Source organism: Penicillium verhagenii (genome assembly GCF_028828195.1).
Source record: "Penicillium verhagenii strain IBT 33310 chromosome Unknown utg000003l_segment0_segment0, whole genome shotgun sequence".
NCBI lineage: Eukaryota > Fungi > Ascomycota > Eurotiomycetes > Eurotiales > Aspergillaceae > Penicillium > Penicillium verhagenii.
In genome coordinates, this window is record NW_026643167.1 from 3,605,538 (window position 1) to 3,627,394 (window position 21,857).

Sequence of the window (21,857 nt, forward strand, 5' to 3'; positions counted from 1 at the left end):
GGCTGTCAGATTCTAATTTTCATGTATATCCTGTCCTTAACGAACTCAATAGTGTCTTTCGTATAAATATTGAGATTCTAAAACATAAGTCAAGAACTTGATCCGGGATCACTGTAGAAACAAAAATACAACTCGTCCATTGGCTCAGAAGTTAGTATTGGTTGATGCCGGCGCGCTTGCAAAGATCAGCTCCGGGAATCAGAAAACACAATCAAACACAATCACCCCGTCATTCTTCTCTTGGCAGGGGCGTATCATCCCAGGAACACTTCCTTATCCTTCTCTTAATACTGTCATTATGATCTAGTTGGGCAGTACCTAATTGGTCTTCCCCAGCCTCTGGAATGCCTGCTCCAGGGATCAACATCGCGCACAGATACCCCTAGCTTCACTGGCGTCTCCCGAGAAACCAGGGTAGCCACCAGATAAACCAATATTCCAAATATTGAAGGCTGGAAGATACGCCCTGAGACAAGCGTGGCAGCCAAAAGCTAATTGAACAGAAAAACTGATTGCTAAATATGAGGTGGGAGGTGGGTTTGGTAAAATATGCGATAGATGGAATTTGTATGCCAGGTCGGTATACCGTTTCCTCAACCTTCATTCCACAGGGTCACAACAATCGCAAAACCCCCCTCTCATATAACAGAATATATGAATCATAGGTACCCAGGTGGGTCGCTGATCGACCAAGCGTGTGGAAATCCCCTTGTGCATATACCCACCCTTTGGCACCGCTGCGGTCTTTCTGCTGTCTCAAACCACCACCCTCACATTCGTTTTGGCGCAGAAGACCCAAGACACTATTCAAAATGTTATTCCCATCCAGCTCCTCCTGGGGAATTGCCACGGTAACAGCGCTTTTTGCTGTGACCGCGTACGGAGTCCCGCTTCGCGAGTCGCCTAGCGAGACTGAAAGCCAACGAGGAGCGATGATCCAGCCTCGCGACCCAGTAAATGACCCAACAGGCGAAGAAAGATAAAAGAAACTTTCAACTAATAAACTAACAGAGAATTATTCCTGATACCGAGAACTATATCCACAGCGTCTTCGACATGCTGGGCCTTCCGGCCCTAGATAGCGTGCTATCAGTGGCATCATCCAGTAGTTCATCGGCCGCCTCAGAAACCCCTGCTTCTTCTAGTCATGCGATTGACGTGAAGGTTACACCTACGCCGACTCCAACCCCAACGCCGACTACCTTCGAGAAGAAGCCGACGCCTTCCCCGACCACCACTGCAGATGAGGTTACATTCTCAACGACAATCAAGAATGGGAATGACAGGCCAGTTGAAAATATTCAGATTGGACAGGGCTGGAAGGGCTCGAACCGTATCCAAGCTTCGGATGTGCCTTTTATCATGGGTGCTGTTGAGTCGGCGCTTGCGGATAGATTCAACGACATGATTGATAGCTCCGATGAGCTCGGATTGAAGAAGTGAGGAGTTGTGTTCCGATTGTGGTATTTCGATATCAGATGCTTGCGACCTCGGGAAGCGTGCTGATACCCGGTATCAAAAAGAAAGAGTTGATGTACTAATGGATGGATCAATGTGATTCGCTCGGTAATGATTTTTTATAGCTCTACGAATGTATAACTAGTTTGCTTTCTGTGCTACCTGTCCATCCACTGATATCTCCCAAATTCTGTTCACTCAGTTGGGCCCAATCGACCAGCACTGAAGATACCAATAATAATGTCGTCAATTTTGTGAGCTTTAACAGAGAAATAACTCGGCTAACACAAATTAGCTATGACAGGAAGATCAGGGTAGTAGTCAAACTGCACTATCTGAGTTTGCAATAGCAAAACTCTACAAGTGGGGCAACTTTTGCCTCAAATATAACCAAGCCTTTCAAAATCCCATCTTGCGCACAAGAGAAATTACAGCCATGTTGAAGTCATGTTCGGGCCGCTCAGGTAGACATTGATTTGCATGGCCTGGAGCTTCCCGTTGTAATACTGGAGAACTTCCATAGTGTCACCAGTGGCAGGGAACGGATACACCAACGGAATTTCACCTGTGGCTTCCATCTCCTTCATCCAAACCACCTGCGCTTCCTGTGGGGCAGTCATCTTATCGGGAATGAAAGCAGAGACATTCGAGTAAGGGTAAACGATGCCTGGAATATTGCCGCTAGTCACAACGAAACCCAACTCCTCGTCGACAACAAGAGCAGTTCGCGGGTTATCATCAACAGGATGACTATCCGGCCAGGTGCAACCAAGCGGGGTAGTAGAACCATTTCCGTTCGTCCCAGCATCAACGACCTTCCATCCCAGCTCGGTAAACTGGCAATCATCGCCAACAGTGACCGAAAAGTTGCTGGTCGATGAAAACAGCGCCACACTCAGATCATACAGCGTCTGCCTTGACGCCTTGGTCCGGTTAGCCGGCGGGCTCATTAGCACTTCATAGTTTGCAGGAAGCTCGGCTGCCGAGTAGGAGAAGCCGTGGTCGCCACGGTTGCGGTTGAGGAACAGCTCCAGCTCGGTGATTTCACGATCGACCACCTTGATTCGACCGCGGAGAACAGTTTCCTTCTTGTCGTTGCCTTCACTGACGTCCAGGGCAAAGTAGGCTGTGCCGTTTGTGGTGTCGATTGCCAGCAGGCTGGGCTCACCGGCCGCAGTGATAGTGCGCCATGCCGTCATCATGGTGACTGCTGCCGGATGCGAGTTTTCGGTTGCGCGGTAGACCTTGGCTAGCGGTAGCATGAAGGGGTTGTGCACCAGCATGGAATCAATGACTCCCTGGACGATGTTGGTCATACACTGGCGGGAGCAGTCGCTGCTCAAAGTACCCCTGCGGCCCAGCGCGTTTGAAGATGCTTCGCCCATTGTGGACATCGCTGCTGCGATGCCCATTGACAAGCGGAGCAGCTTGAGTGGACTTGGAAGGTGCATTGTGAGTTGATGACTGGTGCTTTAGGAACTCTGCTGGTACCAGGCAATGCTTTGCACTATTCAGATGAGGATGCTGATAGTGGAATTACAAGAAGGTAAAGCCCGGTCTTTATACCCCAGTTCCCCAGAATCAACCCCGCATCTTGCTCATTCTTTAGTGCATTTACTATAGCAATATGTAGGTCTATGACAAGGCGTATGAGTGCGTCAAGGAGAATTCAAGCAATAATGCACCGTATTCTCATCGCCGAGCTTTTAGTTTAGTTTATTCAAACTCCGGGGTCGGGTCCATAATCGGCTCCACTCTCTCACTGCCAGTGAATGATTGGCTCAAGAGTATACGATGAACTTACTGGGCTAGTCTAATCGTCTTTTGTATGAATGATGACAGAGCCTTCGCCTCCAAGGACCATGGAAAAAGGCATGATAGTAAGACTTCTTCAGTCTACAAATCGGGCCCTCCTCAAAATACGGTTTAGCGTGAGAAAAGAGGCGTTCTGATTATGTCAATATCGACAACTCAATTCGGGCCCTCCTCAAAATGCGGTTTAGTGCGAATAAAGAGGCGTTCAAAATAAGCTAATGTCGACAAGTCGGGCCCTCCTCAAAATGCGGTTTAGCGTAGATTTGATGCGGGGACCAGCGGGGTCTGGGGTCTGGGGTATTTCTCTCTCCCGATTTCTTTGGTCAACAACTAACAATTGCTGGTTTACTCGATTCCTAAATTTGAGGTGTAGATACTAGTAGATAAGATGAAGTAACTCTGTAAATTTACATGATGGAATAACAATAAGAACTTGACTGGGTACGTGGAACATTCATGACCAGATACTTTACAAGCACAAAATACAAACCTATAACTCTACATTAGACCGACCCACTATTCGCATTCCAATGGCCTGCCAAGTCTTCCGGCAACACACTACCAATAGTTCCGCCGGGGGTTCGAAGATTCAGAACATTCTCATCCTCCTCATGCTCGACTTCCAGCTTCCCATCTTCCGCGCTACGAGCAAAAGAGATAATCATCTGCAGCAAAGTTGCAAACCTCTGCAAGCCCGGCTGTTCAGATTCCTCCCATTTCTTGATATCCTCACTTACATCCTTGACTCGAATATCCTCGAACTTCCCGAACTTATGATATGCGAGCACGAAGTTGGGAATTTGGCGGAGCCACAGCCGGCTTATCTCTTCCGACAGGGTATCGATGTCGGCTTTATAGACAGCACGTGTCTTCAGGTCAAATATCGCACATTGTGGAATATAGCGACCACCTTTGGAGATTATAAGAGTACTTGACTCTTTTTCAGTGGAGTCCGAGTGAGCGGCAGATATTTTAGCACCCTCAATAGAAGACAGGAGGTCATCGGGCTCCACGTCGCTTTTTTTATGATCGGGATTCTTCTTGGCCTTCAAATCTTCGGGGATTAGGTCAGGAAGATAACCATCTGCTTCAAACCTCACTAAGCAGTTCATGTTGGCAATTTCAAAGGTTATAAGACGTTGATGAGACTCTGACTTTGGAACATGCTTGCTCCATGTTGTGTACGCCTCTGGGAAGGTGTGTCCGAATCCTTTAATGTTCTGGATGGTTTCTTTGGGAGAATTCTCCCTTCTGCTGAAGAATACCGTGTTCCCGATGACTTCGATCAACATTCTGAATGAAGGGCTTTTACCGCGGGCAAATCTTAACAGATTTCCCAGGGTGCTGCCACAAGCCACAATATCCACGTCCTCAAGACAAAAACCCGGTTTATCCTGTAGAATTGCTTGGATCATGGGCTTTAGCGGATATTTGGGATGCCGTGCCGCATTCAAGTCACGAAAGTAGACACCAGAGTCCGCTCGCAGCTTCGTGGGCTGTGAAAGTGGCGTCCATGCTGGGGGCTCGCCTAAAGCAACAAATTTGTTAGTAATGGTATTGGTACCTATTTTGGGTTGCATGGTTGGAACTTGGAAGGTGTCCTTGTGTACCTGGAACGATAATTTTGTGTTCTCCACCACTGACCCAGTTGTAGGAAGTCAAGTATTGTGTATTGGTGATTTGAACAGGATTATGAGATTCGGTTGTGCCATCTTCAAGATCATGGGGTTCGATGGTAGCAAGAATCTCACCCAGTGGTGGAGGTAGAGTTGGCGGTGGAGTTGGCGGTAGTGATGATCTCCCACGCCAGTCACCCCTACCGTTTCCCCAACCACCTCTTCCTCTTCCTCTTCCATGATTGCCTCTTCCTCGGGAACTCATGTCGATGGGTCGAAAAGAAATTGTTTTGGTGTTAAGAATATGGGCGACCGAGTGGACAAAGCAGAATCACCTCAAATGATCACAGGAGATCGCTGAGAGAAAAAAATATCAAAATACAGTGGTGATGTTTTCTTTGAAAACTTATTTTCCTCTTTTTCTAATTATACTTGGTGACTCTTGGCATCCAACAAGTTGCTTTATCTGTTTAACGTGATATTGAGATATACCGGTCGCCACGTCACGTTGACATGTTCTACTATGGATTGGCTCCCGCTCAGCCTGGCGTTTGCCTCGCTTTATCGCGCGGCGTAGCCCTGGAGGTGGCGCAGGTAGCCATTGCAGCATGATAACCAATCGAATTGATCCACAGATATGATTCAAAACAAGCGTTAGAGAGATTGTTGGTTTTACCCCTCAGTTTGGGCACTTGGTCACACCTTGTACACCTTGCTGTGCTTTCAAGGCTGAACAAGGCGAAATCCAACAACGGCAACCTGCAGCTTGCTATTCCCTTACTAGAGGTCTTTTCCACTTCTTTATACCGTTTTTTCAACCTCCGCTCTTCTTTTTTATCAACTGTCTCCTTAAAATGTCTATCAAAATATCCATAACTTGCGACGTGACCATGTCCACGAATAATCGATCGGATCGACTGGCCAAATACTTTGCAGCTGTTATCCACGGAAAGCAAGAGGTCGGGGATCTCAACGGCTTTAAGAAACTCATCGAAGCCATTCTAGAAGCCAAAGATTCCTGTGTGGCTATTGAGAGACTGGTCAGCAGTCAGAATGCCCTGGATGCTCTTCGAAATGGTCTGAGATTCAATCTGACACCGGATTTCATCAACAAGCATACATCGAAGCTCATCAATGTTTTGAGCAGACCGGAGATCAAGCTTTTATGCAACGGCCTATTCCTTGAACAACTTCTTATTATTATTTTGGAGCCCCGAACACTCTGGAATACACTTTTGAATGCCTTTGGTACCCGTAAACTGGATGAAGACGCTATTCACACCTTCTGTTGGTTGACCACGGAGCTTCTGTCACTACCGGCTTCATCTGCGGTAAACATCATAGCGGATGCTCAGACTATCTTGAGTGATGGGTACCTTCTTTCGTCATCTTCAGTATCGCTGCGCAATCTGGGACACAAGATCAAGTATCTGCTAGATATGAAGTCTTCCGCCTCCACTGTCCTGGCATCCGAGAACACAGCAGGTGGTCGTCATGATAACGATTTTGCCGATTTCCGCCTCACGGCTATACTTCCCACAACAGATGAGATGGGTTGTACCGAGAAACCTTTCTATCGACGTGTGGATGAGATCACACAGCTCTCTGGTAGCCAACGCATCGCGGCACATGCCGACAACCAATTCCGGCTTTTGCGTGAAGATATGCTGTCCGCACTGCGAGATGACATTCAGGTCGCAACAGGCGCAAAAAAGGGTAGAAGATCTGCTTTACGCCTCGGAGGATTGTCTTTGGCTCGCATCTCTTGTCTATCACCGGACTTGAGAAACATCCGCCCGTGCACCATTGGCGTCAATGCTAAGTCAGGCTTGAGCAAGCTGAAAACCCTTTCCGAAGAGAAGGCCAAAGAATATCTCAAAAGCACCCCTCAGTTTGTCAAACACCGGGCCTTTGGGTGTTTTGTGCGGAACAAGGAGATTGTGGCATTTGCTACAATTGAAAGAAACGTTGAAGATCTGATATCCAAACCTCCAGTGATCATGCTACGAGTTGTAGGAGAGGAGGCGATGAAAAAGTCTATCCTCTTTCTTAAACTCTATGACGACGTCGAGTTTTTGGTAGTTGATACAGCAACTTTTGCTTATGAACCAATTCTGAAATGTCTGCAAGAGAGGGTTGAGTATCCTCTTACCGAAGAATTGTTTCTGTACGAAAAAGACGAACCAGTGAAGAACTCCGCCTTGGCACCTTTAGACGTGATCAATGAGTTGCATGAAAATTACAAACCTAATATTCAAACAATCTTGAAAACGTCAAAGCCAGTTAGATTGGACCCATCCCAACAGGAATCTCTGTTGGCAGGATTGAGTCAAAGGGTCAGTCTGATCCAGGGACCTCCAGGTATGAAGACTTCAGGATAGCTGCTTTAAGGTACCGGAGCTGACAAGATGATTTCCAGGTACCGGCAAATCATTCATAGGGGCAATTTTGGCCAAAATTCTACATGATCACACCAAAGACAAGATACTGGTGATGTGCTACACGAATCATGCATTGGATCAATTCTTAGAAGATTTACTTGACATTGGCATTGACTCTGCCGGAATTGTTAGATTGGGATCCAAGTCAACACCTAGGACCCAGCCACTAAGTCTCAAAGAGCAAAGCACCACTAGAGTTAGGCCTGGTTCAAACTGGAACACCATCAACGCACTCAAGGCACAATGTCTGGAGCAGCGAACTGCCATTAACAGCTCATTTTCAGCATATCAGAAGTCAGCAAATTCGTCAGCAGTCTTAGACTACCTGGAATTTGAAGATCCTGAGTACTTTGAAGCCTTCGCCTTACCCGAGGATGAAAATGGAATGAAGTTGGTAGGCTCGGATGGAACAGCAATCAAGAAGGACTATCTTTACAACCATTGGATCAAAGGGGAATCTCCAAACCCGATTTTCACTAAGCATTTGTCAACTAAGAGCTGCGGTATATGGGCTGTGGACCAGAAATTTCGAGATGAGAAGCTTCAATCGTGGAAACGTGCTTTGCTTGATGAACAAGCTGCATCTCTCGCGGTGCACATGGACCTGTTTGACAAATGTGAAGAGAAGCTCTCTGCGACATTAAAGGAGAAAACACGCGAGATCCTGAAAAACAAAAAGATTATAGGATGTACGACAACTGCTGCAGCAATGCATGCCGAAGATCTTAAGCATGCATCACCAGGCATCGTGTTATTGGAGGAAGCTGGCGAGATTCTCTAATCTCACGTTCTGACTGCAATATCCTCAGACACAAAACATTTGATCCTGATCGGAGATCATCTACAACTCCGGCCAAAGATCAATAGCTACGCCCTCGCCACGGAAAAGGGGGATGGATATGACCTAAACGTGTCTCTTTTCGAAAGACTAGTCCATAGCGGGTATCCACATACGACCTTGCAGAAGCAACATCGGATGTGCCCTGAGATCTCAGATCTCGTGCGCACTCTCACCTACCCACAATTGGAAGATGATGAGAAGACGAAGACTCGTCCTGAGCCACGAGGCTTATCCGACCGCGTAATTTTCTTCGATCATCGAAACTTTGAAGAGCAGTTTTCAGACGTCACCGATCGACGGGATGAAGGAACAAAGCAGTCTAAGCAGAATATTTTTGAGGCAGAGATTGTCTTGAAGATCGTTAAGTATCTTGGGCAGCAAGGGTACGGAACAGACAAACTCGTCGTTCTCACGCCGTATCTCGGTCAACTTTCACTTCTGCGCCAGACGTTGAGCAAGCAGAATGATCCGGTGCTCAATGATCTTGATTCTCATGAGCTTTTACAAGCAGGGCTGTTGTCGCATGCCAGTGCCAAGCACAACAAACAGCCGATCAAGCTTTCCACAGTCGGTACGTAGCAAGAATGACAGAGTACTTTTTGACAAGCAAACTGACCATCGAGACCAGACAACTACCAAGGAGAGGAAAGCGAGATTGTGATAGCCTCACTCACACGAAGCAACAAAACTGGCGACATAGGATTCATGGCAGCGCCAGAGAGATTGAACGTACTTCTTTCTCGTGCCCGGAACGTACTTATCATGGTAGGAAATTCGGAGACATTTGTCTCTAGCCGTAAAGGGCAAAAGTGCTGGAGGCCGCTCGTTGATCAGCTCAAAGCCAATGGTCATCTATACGACGGACTACCTGTGAAATGTGAACAGCACCCTGATAAGACAGCTGTACTTCGGACCAAGGAAGACTTCGACAGAGAGACTCCAGACGGTGGATGTTCGGCACCTTGGTAAGCTTATTCTCTTTTCATCACAGTACATTTTGTTTCTAACACTGGTTTTTGCGATAGTGGTGTTAAACTAAATTGTGGAGCACACGAGTGCCCATCCAAATGTCATCAACTCAAGGATCATTCCAAGATGAGGTGCACCAAGATTGTCAAATGGAACTGTCCTCGGGGCCATACTCTGTCTTCGCCATGTTCGTTGGCCAAGGGGTCATGTCGCTTCTGCACCCAGGAAGACAGGTTAAAAAAAGAAAAGCATGAACGTGATGTGAGGCTCGAGGCGGAGCGACAAAGAAATCAATCTTTATACGCGATGCAAATTGCCGAGCTTCAGGACGAAGCTGCTCATTTGAGACTTCTGAATGCCGATAAACTCATAAACGCGGAGAGAGCAAGAATTCTTGCGCAGCACCATGAAGAAATCAAACAGCTGCGAGTCCCCCAAAGCCCAATCACAAACCCGATCACCGAGCCGGTCAGCACGCAAAGCGCAAAGGAACAGATAGCGAAAGAGGTTGAGTCGCGACCAACATCTCCTATGCTTCAAAAGTCCGAGAATAGTGCAAGTCAGCCTATTTCTTCCAGTAATGAGCCCAGGGTGAAGCCCCCGACTCGGCAGGTAATGCCTAAGAATCCAGTTTCGAAAGCAAAGACCGATTGGGACTACCAAAAATCTTACTTCAACTCCCGGAGCCCAGAGATTGACATTTTGATGAATATGGTTGGACTTGAGTCAGTGAAGTCTAAATTCTTGACGATCAAAGCCAAAGTCGATACTGCCGTTAGGCAGAATGTCGATTTGAGCCGAGAGAGATTTGGAACTGTGCTTCTTGGCAATCCTGGAACTGGCAAGACGACAGTCGCACGACTGTACGCAAATTTCTTGGCCGCAGTGGGCGTTATTCCAGGTCGCAAGTTCATCGAGACAACAGGGTCAAGAATATCAAACGAAGGCGTCTCGCAATGTCAGAAGATGATTGAGCAGCTACTCAAAGATGGCGGAGGAGTTGTCTTCATTGACGAAGCCTATCAAATGGTCCAGGGCAGCAACTTTGGTGGTGGTCAGGTGCTTGATTTTCTTTTAGCTGAGATTGAGAATCTCACCGGGAAGATTGTATTCGTTCTTGCTGGATATCAACGCCCGATGGAGAAGTTTTTTTCTCACAACCCTGGACTCCCGAGTCGTTTCCCACATGAGCTAGTATTCGAGGACTTTAACGACACAGAACTCATGATGATTGTTGAAACTTGGATTGAAAGGACATGGAAAAAGCAGATGAAAGTTGACGATGGGTTAGGTGGACTTTACTGTCGCATTCTGGCCCGACGAATTGGGCGGGGACGTGGCCGAGACGGGTTTGCGAACGCAAGAGCTGTTGAAAATGCCATGTCAAAGGTCACCGAGCGACAAACGGAGAGACTGATGCAACAAAGGCGGCAGAGCTCTGCACCGGTTGATGACTTCTTCCTTGATGCGGAAGACATGATTGGCCCAGATCCTTCTCAAAGCCTCAAGTCATCGGAAGCTTGGCAAAAGCTGCAACGCATGATTGGGTTGACGGACGTTAAAAAGACTGTCCAAAGCCTGATAGACACGATTCAATACAACTATCGTCGTGAAATAGATGAGCAGCCTCCGGTTGGTTACAGTCTCAACAAAGTCTTTCTTGGAAACCCTGGAACGGGGAAAACGTCCGTTGCAAAGATATATGGCCAAATTCTCGTGGATATCGGGCTCCTGTCAAACGGTGAAGGTATGTATACAGGAAAAGTATTACGAATATCTAATATACTAACAAAACACACAGTGATTGTCAAGAATCCCTCGGATTTCGTGGGCAGTGTGATAGGAGAGTCTGAGAAGAACACAAAGGGCATTCTCGCAGCTACACTGGGAAAGGTTCTTGTCATCGACGAAGCCTACAGTCTCTTTTCCGGAGGAACATCCGATGGCACGGGGGCCAAGTCTGACCCATACAGAAGTGCTGTCATAGATACCATCGTAGCTGATGTTCAGAGCAGGCCTGGCGATGATCAATGTGTTCTACTTCTGGGTTACAAGGACCAGATGGAGCAAATGTTTCAAAATGTCAATCCAGGTCTCAGCCGACGTTTTCCGATCGACCAGGCATTCACTTTTGAAGACTTTACTGAAAATGAGTTGGATCTTATTCTTGACCTCAAACTTACAGAACAAGGATACGGAGTCACCGATCGAGCCCGCCAGGTTGTTTTGGAGATGCTTGAACGAGCTCGTAATCGACCACACTTTGGCAATGCTGGTGAAATTGATATTCTGCTCAACGCAGCGAAGATGCATCATCAGATACGCATTTCTTCAAATAAGTCGAAGTCCCAGGCTCTTGATACTGTTTTGGAGGCCGTCGACTTTGATGAGAACTTTGATCGCGCAGAGAAAAGTGAAACCAGTGTTTCGAAGATGTTTGAAGGAGTGATAGGCTGTGAAAACATCGTTTCCAAATTGGAAGGATATCAACAGCTGGTCAAGAGCCTCAAGAAGTTGAATATGGACCCTCGTGAGCAAGTTCCATTTAACTTTGTCTTCCGAGGACCCCCAGGTGAGTGAAAATTTTCATTGATGGCTTTTACTTGATGCATATTTAAAGTTTACTGACTAGATCTGGGTAGGAACTGGAAAGACAAGCACAGCCAGAAAGATGGGGCAAGTATACTACGACATGGGACTCTTGGCTTCAAACGAGGTCATCGAAGCGTCTGCTACGGAGCTAGTAGGTCAATATGTCGGACAGACAGGCCCCAAAACCCAGAAAATGCTGGAGCGTGGTCTTGGAAAGGTCCTGTTCATCGACGAGGCATATCGTCTTGCTGAGGGTCACTTTGCCAAAGAGGCTATGGATGAGCTTGTGGATTGCATCACAAAGCTCAAGTTCGCCCGGAAGCTGATCATCATTCTGACTGGCTATGATGCAGACATAAACCGGCTCATGTCCATCAACCCCGGTCTTACCAGTCGTTTCCCAGAATCTATCCAGTTCGAGTCTTTATCTCCGAGAGATTGCATTCAGTTACTGAATGAGCTTCTCGAAAGAAATAAAGAAGGCGTGCTCAGCAAGTCAAGAGTGAACTTCGACATCTCCTGTCTGTATCGCTCAGATTCCGATCTCAACCAAAGATTGATGTATGGATTTGATATCTTGTCCAAAACTGCAAGCTGGGCCAACGCCCGAGACGTTGAGACACTGGTGAAGGCGATATTCGGGAAGACCATAAAGAGCCTAGGTTCTACCACTGGATCGAAACTGGTATTGAGCAGGGATACTGTGGTTGATGAGCTTCAGGACATGATCGATGAGCGCCAAAGTCGGGAAAATACCCAGCCAACACGTTCCACAATGGGCCTCAACCCGGGAGAGATACTACCATTGCGTACCCAGTCTTTGAATCCACCAGCGAGGAACACGACAAATCAAAGTCAGAACCAGAAATCCGATGACAAGGTCAATGCACCACCAGTGCAGGATAATAGCGCCAAACAAAGTTCTGTCACGGGCCGCGACGCAGGTGTCACGGACGAGGAATGGAATCAGCTACAGAAAGACAAAGCAGATGCTGAGCAAAGGGAGAGAGATTACAGGCGGATTGTTGAGGAGGAAGAGGAAAAACAAAAAGAGTTGCTGAGACTGAAAGAAGAGGAGGAGAAGGCAGCACGGGCAGCAGAAGAGGCAAGACAGAAGCAGGATGAGGAATTGAGGAAGCGCCTTGAACAAGAACGATTGCGACTTGAATTGGAACGCAAGAGGCAGGAGGACATCGCAAGAAAACTCGAAATCCAGCGAAAAGCCTTAGAAGAAGCTCGCGGCAAAGAGCAGGCCATTCAGACGAAGCTTCGGAGCATGGGAGTTTGTGTTCAAGGTTTTCAGTGGATCAAAAGATCCGGTGGATATCAATGTGCAGGAGGCTCTCATTGGGTATCAGATGCTCAGCTTCAATGAGATCATGGGATTTTGTCCACTGAGGTGCGGCGGCCGATAAGAGGCCACCCCTAGGTCAAATCCCAATTTCAACTTTCCGACCGGCAGAAAGTAAATTACGAGTAATTCCAAATTCATATTAGTTTTTGAACTCCATTATGTTCAGGCAGTTCAGCGCTGCATATCACAACAACTGGCAAGAAAGAGAGGCTGAGATCCTAGTCATATAATCCATTCTTAAGTCCCTTCTCAAGACTATTCTCAAGTCTATTCTCAAGTCTATTCTCAAGTCTATTCTCAAGTCTATTCTCAAGTCTATTCTCAAGTCTATTCTCAAGTCTATTCTCAAGTCTATTCTCAAGTCTATTCTCAAGTCTATTCTCAAGTCTATTTTCAAGTCTATTCTCAAGTCTATTCTCAAGTCTATTCTCAAGTCTATTCTAAAAGTGACCCGTATTTAGATCAAATCCCTTAAGATATTCCTGTACGTGATAAATACAATACGGGAAGCAGGGCGGTGAAGTTAGAATGGGATATGACCTAGGGGTGGCCTCTATCGGCCGCCATACACTGAGCAGTGAGGGGTGTATAGGCGATGCCAGACCATTGTACTAGCTAATTGGAGTATCGCACTTGCATAGCGCAAAAAGAAAACTTTCGAATGAATGCAGTGATCACGGTAGAGCACATGGAATACATCTAAAAATGCGAGTCAGCCATGCGCCACCTGCACCTCGCGCAGCTCATCGTCATCACAACAATCATTGTCTAGTTTAGCATCCCACATTTCTAGAGTCAAGAATCAAAAATGCCCAACATTGAATTCGTGGAGGGTCCTGATTGGGACTAGTGCGCTACTCGGTATTTAGTTTGTCTTCCAGACTCTTCCAGGCTCCAGCTGCACTTTAGCCTCTCTTTCCCTCTCCACATCCCAGTCCCCATGCGTTCGCTTCGGGATCCATGAATTTCCAGCTTGATTGGTCACTAGGAAGTGCCAGCGCAACAACTGACATGAAATTTGGAATAAAAAACCTTGGCTTGATGGCGCATTCTTCGGATGCCAACAACGCGCCGTCATGATTGGTTTCCAGAAGCCAAAAGGACCCAGCAGATCAATTGTCAAAGATGTCAAATATTCCAAAAGTTCTGATCTTTACTGGGCTATCATTGGCGAGGCAGCATTTACAAATCAATGAAAAGTGGGCCTCAGCCACAGTCCCACTTTACACATGGCGCAGAAGTTACATGTAGAAAGCGCCAAAGAAAGAAGAGTAAGACGGAAGAAAAAAAAAAGACTCCATTTTGTACAGTGGTACATAGGGGAAAAGGCGGAAATATGGATCCGAGAGAAGGATGCGGTGACATATGACCTCTTCGACAAAGATTACTAGTATGTATGTGTGGGTTGATTTTCTGATACATAGAACACAAGTGGAATGCAGCATTGAAAGAAACAGCAGAACCAATCAGCATTCCTACTTTCTCGGTGATGATCTGCTGCACATCAACTCCACTGGCTACAGTATGTACTGCTCAGACACATACATAACATGACTCTTGATTTTCAGCATAAAACACGTGCCTCTCACGTGCCCACACCGACACTTGAGCGACACTTGAGGATCACGTGGGGCATGTATTTGGCATACATCGAGATCGGAGCCGATCATTCGTCCAACCCGCTTTCCCACTTCTCCACTTTGCGGGAATCATTCCAAATAACATCATGTTTTGATTTTCCTCGGATGAGGGGCGCCCTTTGAGGGGCCCTTTGGGGGCTTATCGTATCCCACATACACAAACACTTGTGCTAATTCAAATTCTCATGCCGCCACAAGCCGATTGACAAATCTTTGTTCTCTATGCGTCAGGTTTGCAACGCTGGCAGGAAAGCCATGCCGACACATCTGGACCTCAGGACATCGGATCTCTCTGCCTACGCTTTCCTCCTCGCGTCTTTAGTCTGGATTTTCCGGTTTCGAAATCACATTTTCTTATGTAGGCTTTGCGACTAACCTTATGAGCCTTTATGAACTATCATGAGGTCGGACGGGAGACGCACTAAGTGGATCAAAAGATGACTTCCCCATCGGATTATTTGTCGGCAAATCAACGATGATTTGGAATTTGGAATTCGGAAGCTTTTTTTCCCCCATCGAGGCTCATGTCAGCATTGCATGGAAGGATGGAAGCCCACCTGGGGAAATAAAAAGAGTCCTACTGCCTCCTCATCTGAACCGATATTACTTTACGTCGATTATTCCCCAATATAAATAAACTCCCAATTTCAACTACCATGGATACCGATCAGTGCGGAGTTCTCCACCCCAACGAGAAGGTTGCTCATTGGATCAACAATAGCATTGGGTCAAACAGGTACGCTTTGAATCCTGGCTACTTTTTTGTTTTGTTTTTTTTTTTCTTTGTAGTAATATACTTATACATTTCACAGCAGGAGGACCTTGGACGCTCAACAACATGCGAGACAAGCCCAGAGCTACAGAGATCTAATGGAAGAGCTTTTCAAATCCAATGAATTACATTCTCGTGGATCAATGTTTGGCTTGGATAGTCAGGTTCGACCTGATCAGAAGAGATCCAAATAACACGTCCGGTTAGTGACAGCTTCTAGCCTTGATGACATCACGAGTTGAGCTAACCAACCTCATTTTCAATTTAGACGCAAGGGTGTGTGACATTCCATCTCTTCCCACGATAAGCATGAATTACGAAATGAGCAATGTGTTTCATGTGATCTTGAATTGGCGTCTTGTGTTAAGCGATTTTTTGGGGGTTCTATTTTATGAGTCAAGATTTTATAATTATTTCAGAGCAGAATATCTGAACCGAGCTACCTCCGGGGCTATACTACCTCGTCCACGTTCAAATATCTGTGCATACTACTTTTGATAGGTAGATCTACTAGTGACCTACTGCCCAGGTGTGCATAGGTGCATACATTATGTAGTCCGTAGGTACTATCTACCTAGGCAGACTTCCCTTGAAGGAAAGAGTAGCGTGAACTTTCAAGTTGCACATGTGTTATATATTAGTAACATAGTATATCCGTACAGGACATCCAAAATTGGCCAAGTATGAGTCTTGAGATAATCCATAATTATTCAATAATAAGCAAGTCATTACGAAGTATACAGTTTCCAGGTGACTCTGCTGCTTGACAACCCGTATAAGAATGGCTGTATTCCCGAATTGACGCATCTCAGACCTGACGCGTCAAAGGGTCGAGTGGGTCCTAATTTGCGAGGCCTTGAACGGGACGTGATCGTCGCCCGAACCACCCCGGATTTTCAGGCTTGTCAAACTTCTCGGAGTCAGAAATAGGGGGGAAAACACCAAGAAAAAAATAAAACCAAAAAAACAAAAAAAAAAAAGTTCAGAATAAGGTTGCGAGGAACCTTTTCAACGCAATTTAGACGTTGTGGAACTTCAAGTGGGTCTACATTGCGCGCAAGTTGCAAATGGCCAGCATGTGCTATGCACTCCGTACTACAGTCCTTGGGTATCCCGATCAGTCGATAGAATTATTCAATGTTTGCAGTAATATTGAAGGCTCTGTACCGGTCAGAGCTCTGGAGTACCTGCCAAGAAGCTACTAGTATATTTACATAAAGATGCGCACTTTAAAATCTGAGCTACCAGTAGCTAAAACACATTGCACACCACCACACTCCCTAACTTCCTTCCCTGTCCCTCCAATACCACCTGAGCTCCCCACCGACGAGTTTGTGCGTGGAGGATCACTTAGCATCTCACAAGGTGCCCAGCGGATACAGCTAACGAAACCCCCATGGATATCCTCGATGGTCTTCCACAGCCTCCCCTCTTGAGCAAGGTCCCAACACCGAATAGTTCGATCATCACCCACGCTAAGCAGAAACCTACCACCAGGATGAAACACCAGGTCTCTAACCCAGTTATCATGACCCACTAGAGTCTTGATCAACAACCCATTGAAATCCCAAATCTTAATCTTCTTATCCCTCCCAGCCGTAGCAACAAACCCAGCCCCCGAAGGCGGGATCTTCCCTGCCGCCAACGCCACAATATGAGAATAACTGGTCGGAGGAGCGAACGCGCAGCATTCAATACGATTCCCATGCCCTCGCAATATAGCTTGCACATCACCCGAAGCCACATTCCAGATCGTCGCAGCATGATCATCACCACCAGATACCAGCCACTTGCCATCGAAAGAGGGGCTCACGTCGCGGATCCAATCGCCCGATGTACAAATGGTTTTCAAACAGAATCCCGTCAAGACATCCCAGATTCGGATCGACGCGTCGCGGCTAGCCGAAACAAGAGTCTTATCGCCGGGCCGCAAGAAGCGCACGCACGAGATGGAATGTTCGTGGCCGACTAAGGTTCGGATGTTGGAATAGTTGGTGCTGGGGTCCCATATTTTGATGGTGAGGTCGCTGGAGCACGACGCGAGCACTATGTGGTCCTTCGGGCCGCCGAAATCAAGGCCCGTCACGGCCCTCGTGTGTCCCTTGAATGTCTTTTCGTGTTCGCCTAGCTCCCAGTCCCAGATCTTGATGGTGCAGTCTTCTGAGCTGGAGGCTAGGGTGTGGAATGTGGGGTGGAAGGCGACGGATGTGATGGCTGCTTTGTGGGATTTTAGAGTGTGGACTGGTTGGTTTGGGAGCCAATTTTCTGGATCTTTATGACGGGGGGCCTTGGGATTTGATTTCAGCTCTTGGGTTAATCTTTCTACCTCGGTTTCCAAGTTCATGATCTGATTGTCGTCAATGATGGTTCCCGCCTTCAAGTTTGAAGATATGCAAGACCCCGCTCTGATTCCCTACCTTTCTTTGGAGCAGTGTGTTTGTCGTCCATTTCTTCTCTAATATTTTTGCAAGTTTAGTGGCGTGGTCTGGGGGGATAAGGTCCAGCCCAAGCTCGTCATGAAAAGAAGCGACAGTTTTGGAAGCATTGAGTGTTGAGAGGTATCCAATTATCGCTTTATGTCTGTCATGTATTAGCATGATATTGTAGTAGATTATTCATAGTAAATGACGGGCAAAAAAGACCATACAGCTCCTTAGATTGAGATTGCGTCAAAATACTCCCACCCATGATAGCTGGATGCGTGTGAAAAAAAAATAGTAAGTAACTATTATTATTCCAGTTTTGTCCTAATTGTTCATGTCAGATAAAACCAACCATTTATTAAAGAGTTTCAAGCAGAAGGTGATCAAGGAACATTAAAAGGAGGCAAGCGGTCAGCCTCCTCACCTTCCGACATTACACATGTGGTCTCATTGTGCCTTTCTTTGAAGGCAAGGGGTTTCAGATAATGTGTTATACACTTACATCCCAACCCTGGAGGTTAGTAGTTACCCAGCGACGCCGATGATTCAGAACGTACAATATTGAACTTAACGCCTTAGAAACCAGGTATGGCCGAGAGTCCTTACTAGGGCGTCTTAGAAGCAGTATGAGTAGTAGACGCAAAAATAAAGAATAATAAATAGCAAGATGCCTGTACTATGTGCATATCGATGTACAAGATCGGTTACTATTGAACAATGACTTTTTCCGCTGTCGTCAATTCCTCCTTCCATCCCTCAGAAAAGATCCCCCTCTATTTCAATCATAAAGTCATGGAAGAGCTTTTCGGGAATCGTGAAAAAAAGAAACTCCGATCAAAATAAGAAATTCATGCCAATCAAAAAAAGAGATTCCCTAATCGTAAGATATAAGGGTATTTTCCGCCTGGAAATTCCGGATATGCATTTCAACAAAAAACCGGTGAGCCTGGCGATAGGGTTAATGACGAGGCAAGATGATCGTGAGGTCCAGGGAATGGAAGGAGATATTTGACCAGCGGCTAGTATAGCCTCTGTTCAGCCGAATTCTCCAATACCAGGATCACCACCACCATCATCATCGTCCTCACCATCATCCGGGTTCATCTCTCCGTCACCAGGGGAGACCCTGACAAGGAAGGGATTCCTACCCTTGGCTACCGAGACTCTACAAACGCCTGGAAACGCCATTACCCACCTGAACCCTCTTTTGCCGCGACGCCGATTGCGCCGCCGCTCAAACTCGCGGCCATCACGGTGGTGATGGCGGCGATGATGCTCATTGAAGATGCCCTTTTCAGTTCTCTTCCTCCAGGAAGTAGTAGTTGCCAGCCAACTTCTGCTCCTGGTCCATTTGACTCTGGTACTTGTTGATACGAGGACGGTAGCTGTTGGGGTCACGACGGAAAGTGACATCAAGGCTCTTCAAGAACTTGTTGCAACCGGTGACCAGAGATTCGGGGGTGTTGGCGTGAGCATCAACGGACGGCTGACCGTCGAAGACGATGACACGGTCAGCCAGGTAAGTGGCCATGATGAAATCGTGCTCGACGATGAAAGCGGTCTTCTTGCTGTGCATGATGAAGCGCTTGATCACACGGGCAGCGATAATACGCTGTTCAGAGTCCAGGTAGGCAGAAGGCTCATCAATCAGGTAGAGATCGGCGGGCATACCCAGAGCAAGGACGATGGCAACACGCTGCAACTCACCACCAGACAGGTTCTGAACCTCCTGGTCAATGAAATCATCAAGCTTCAGGGGCTTGTAAACATCAGTCTGGAACTGGGGCGACAAGAAGGCAGTCTTGATACGCTTGAAGAACAGCTGGCGCACGGTACCCTGGAATTTGGGAGTGATCTTCTGAGGCTTCATGGAAATGTTCATCTTGGGGACGGAGATGGTACCGTCGGGCTTCAGCGCACCAGCCAGCATCTTACAGAAGGTAGTCTTTCCGGTTCCGTTCTCACCCATCATGACGAGAATCTCGGAGTCGGTGAAACGACCAGAGTCAACCTTGAGGTGGAAGTCTCCCATTGTGATCTCCATGTTGGGGTAGCTGAAAGCACGGTTCTTGTCGATGATCATATCATCACCGGCCTCAGTCAGACGGAAGCTCAGGGACTCCTCACGGAAACGCAAGTTCTCAGTGGGGATGTGACCATCCAAGAAGATGTTGATACCTTCACGAACCGAAGAGGGCAAAGTCACGACACCGTAAACGGCGGGACGGCCGTAAAGCACACAAATGAAGTCGGAAAGGTAGTCCAGAACTGACAAATCGTGCTCGACAACAATGACGTAGTCGTTGGGGCGCAAGAGGCTTCGGATAGTACGAGCAGCAGCAAGACGCTGCTTGACATCAAGGTAGGACGAAGGCTCATCGAACATGTACCTATTAATCAAGTCAGATACAGTAGCAATCGGATAGAAGGCACATTGACTTACACATCAGCCTGTTGCACGCAAACCAGACCAATAGCAAAACGTTGCAGCTCACCACCAGAAAGGTGGTCAATATCACGGTCCGCAACCTGTCTCAGTTCTGCAATCGGTTAGATCGGAGTATTTTGAGAGTATTTTTCTTTTGGACAGGACCTACCGAGCACATCCATGATCTCATCCATGTTTTCGAGTTGGGCACGGCTCTTGATAAGACCCGCGACCTGCTTAACAGGACCCTTGACGGCACGAGGAATCTGATCGACATACTGGGGCTTGACAACAGCCTTCAGGTTATCCTCCAAGATTTTGGTGAAGTAGTCTATTTCGAGTTAGTAAATGAGGTCTTTCTGTTCCCCAATAAATATGCTTGGACACTAACTCTGCAGCTCGGAACCGCGGAAGTACTTCAGAATCTCCTCCCAATCGGGTGGGTTATCGTAGCGGCCGAGGTTGGGCTTGAGCTTTCCACTAAGGATCTTCAGCGCAGTACTCTTGCCGATACCGTTTGTTCCAACAAGACCGAGAACCTGTCCAGGGCGGGGGGTAGGAAGACGGTGGAGCTTGAAGCTGTTGGCGGAATAACGGTGGGTGACCTGGCTTTCCAGGTTGGTGGGCAAGTTGATAATGTGAATGGCGCCGAAAGGACATTTCTTAGGACAGATACCGCAACCGATACACAGGCGCTCGGAGATGAATGCGATTTTCGACTCGTTGGTGACCTCAATGCAGAGTTTACCGGACCGGACGACGGGGCACGCCTTCTTGCACTCTTGACGACATTTCTGTACCAATCAGCATCAAAACTCGGTTAAAAGACCTGTCCAGATTCCATACCTTCGGTTTGCACTAATTATCCGGAACATTTCGCGTAAGCGGGCTGAAAACGAGGTTTTTTTTTTCTTTCGCATTAGCGGGGTATTCGGGGACGAACCTTGTCCGAGTTGATAATGGCAATACTTTAAAAGAGACGCACGTTAGTAAGGCGCATCTTGAAGAGCATGGTTCAACTTGAAAGCCGAAAGGAACATACCGGGTGAGCTTGTCAGACATTGTGGCGGTTTGGGTTCAGAGAACCAGCGTCAGGTATAAAAAGCGGGTAATGGGAATGCGTGTAGCGTCTTCGAGGGAGATCGTTGAGTCGAGCGGAAGGGACTGCTGCAGCGTGAGACGTGGAAATAGGGTGCAATGGAGCACCAAGTGTCTGCGCAGACTCGAGCTGACGGAGATGAAAGGCGACAACAATGACAACGTCTTGAAGGGGGGCGGAATAGAAACTAAGCAGTCTCTTTCTTATTGTGGGCTGTGGTGCCTGAGGCAACGATCAAAGAGACCGCCTGAAAAAGTGCCCGCATTATTTAGATTAAATTTGATTGGTCGAGGGATGTGGACGGAGTATCTATTGATCCGGACAACAATGACACATCACATGACTGCCAGTTGTTCACGCGCGAAGCGAGTACGCTAGGCCCAATCGGGAATGAATGGAAATCGACTGC

The 21,857-nt window shown here is 47.2% G+C and overlaps 8 protein-coding genes across 8 annotated transcripts; 3 read left to right on the forward strand and 5 right to left on the reverse strand.

Annotated features, from left to right (window-relative positions):
• Positions 1-812: 812 nt before the first annotated feature.
• Positions 813-1,443, forward strand: N7466_002721 (uncharacterized protein; the record flags this gene model as incomplete). Its single annotated transcript, XM_057162119.1, has 2 exons — positions 813-953; positions 1,012-1,443. The coding sequence occupies 2 exons, from the start codon at positions 813-815 to the stop codon at positions 1,441-1,443; spliced, it is 573 nt and encodes a 190-aa protein (XP_057025404.1).
• Positions 1,444-1,886: 443 nt separating this feature from the next.
• N7466_002722 (uncharacterized protein) lies at positions 1,887-2,909 on the reverse strand (the record flags this gene model as incomplete). Its single annotated transcript, XM_057162120.1, has 1 exon — positions 1,887-2,909. The coding sequence occupies one exon, from the start codon at positions 2,907-2,909 to the stop codon at positions 1,887-1,889; it is 1,023 nt and encodes a 340-aa protein (XP_057025405.1).
• An 867-nt stretch (positions 2,910-3,776) lies between these two features.
• N7466_002723 (uncharacterized protein) lies at positions 3,777-4,853 on the reverse strand (the record flags this gene model as incomplete). The annotated part of the gene is made up of 1 exon (XM_057162121.1): positions 3,777-4,853. The coding sequence occupies one exon, from the start codon at positions 4,851-4,853 to the stop codon at positions 3,777-3,779; it is 1,077 nt and encodes a 358-aa protein (XP_057025406.1).
• Positions 4,854-5,779: 926 nt separating this feature from the next.
• On the forward strand, positions 5,780-13,107 carry N7466_002724 (uncharacterized protein; the record flags this gene model as incomplete). The annotated part of the gene is made up of 7 exons (XM_057162122.1): positions 5,780-7,250; positions 7,309-8,019; positions 8,140-8,742; positions 8,800-9,136; positions 9,197-10,887; positions 10,942-11,712; positions 11,783-13,107. 7 exons carry the CDS (start codon positions 5,780-5,782, stop codon positions 13,105-13,107), a joined length of 6,909 nt encoding a protein of 2,302 aa, XP_057025407.1.
• Positions 13,108-15,382: 2,275 nt separating this feature from the next.
• On the forward strand, positions 15,383-15,692 carry N7466_002725 (uncharacterized protein; the record flags this gene model as incomplete). Its single annotated transcript, XM_057162123.1, has 2 exons — positions 15,383-15,462; positions 15,539-15,692. 2 exons carry the CDS (start codon positions 15,383-15,385, stop codon positions 15,690-15,692), a joined length of 234 nt encoding a protein of 77 aa, XP_057025408.1.
• Positions 15,693-16,708: 1,016 nt separating this feature from the next.
• N7466_002726 (WD40 repeat domain-containing protein) lies at positions 16,709-18,186 on the reverse strand (the record flags this gene model as incomplete). The annotated part of the gene is made up of 3 exons (XM_057162124.1): positions 16,709-17,872; positions 17,916-18,078; positions 18,146-18,186. 3 exons carry the CDS (start codon positions 18,184-18,186, stop codon positions 16,709-16,711), a joined length of 1,368 nt encoding a protein of 455 aa, XP_057025409.1.
• A 770-nt stretch (positions 18,187-18,956) lies between these two features.
• N7466_002727 (uncharacterized protein) lies at positions 18,957-19,201 on the reverse strand (the record flags this gene model as incomplete). The annotated part of the gene is made up of 2 exons (XM_057162125.1): positions 18,957-19,096; positions 19,117-19,201. 2 exons carry the CDS (start codon positions 19,199-19,201, stop codon positions 18,957-18,959), a joined length of 225 nt encoding a protein of 74 aa, XP_057025410.1.
• A 14-nt stretch (positions 19,202-19,215) lies between these two features.
• N7466_002728 (ATP-binding cassette domain-containing protein) lies at positions 19,216-21,411 on the reverse strand (the record flags this gene model as incomplete). Its single annotated transcript, XM_057162126.1, has 6 exons — positions 19,216-20,311; positions 20,365-20,461; positions 20,519-20,680; positions 20,741-21,143; positions 21,293-21,317; positions 21,392-21,411. The coding sequence occupies 6 exons, from the start codon at positions 21,409-21,411 to the stop codon at positions 19,216-19,218; spliced, it is 1,803 nt and encodes a 600-aa protein (XP_057025411.1).
• Between the last annotated feature and the right edge of the window lie 446 nt (positions 21,412-21,857).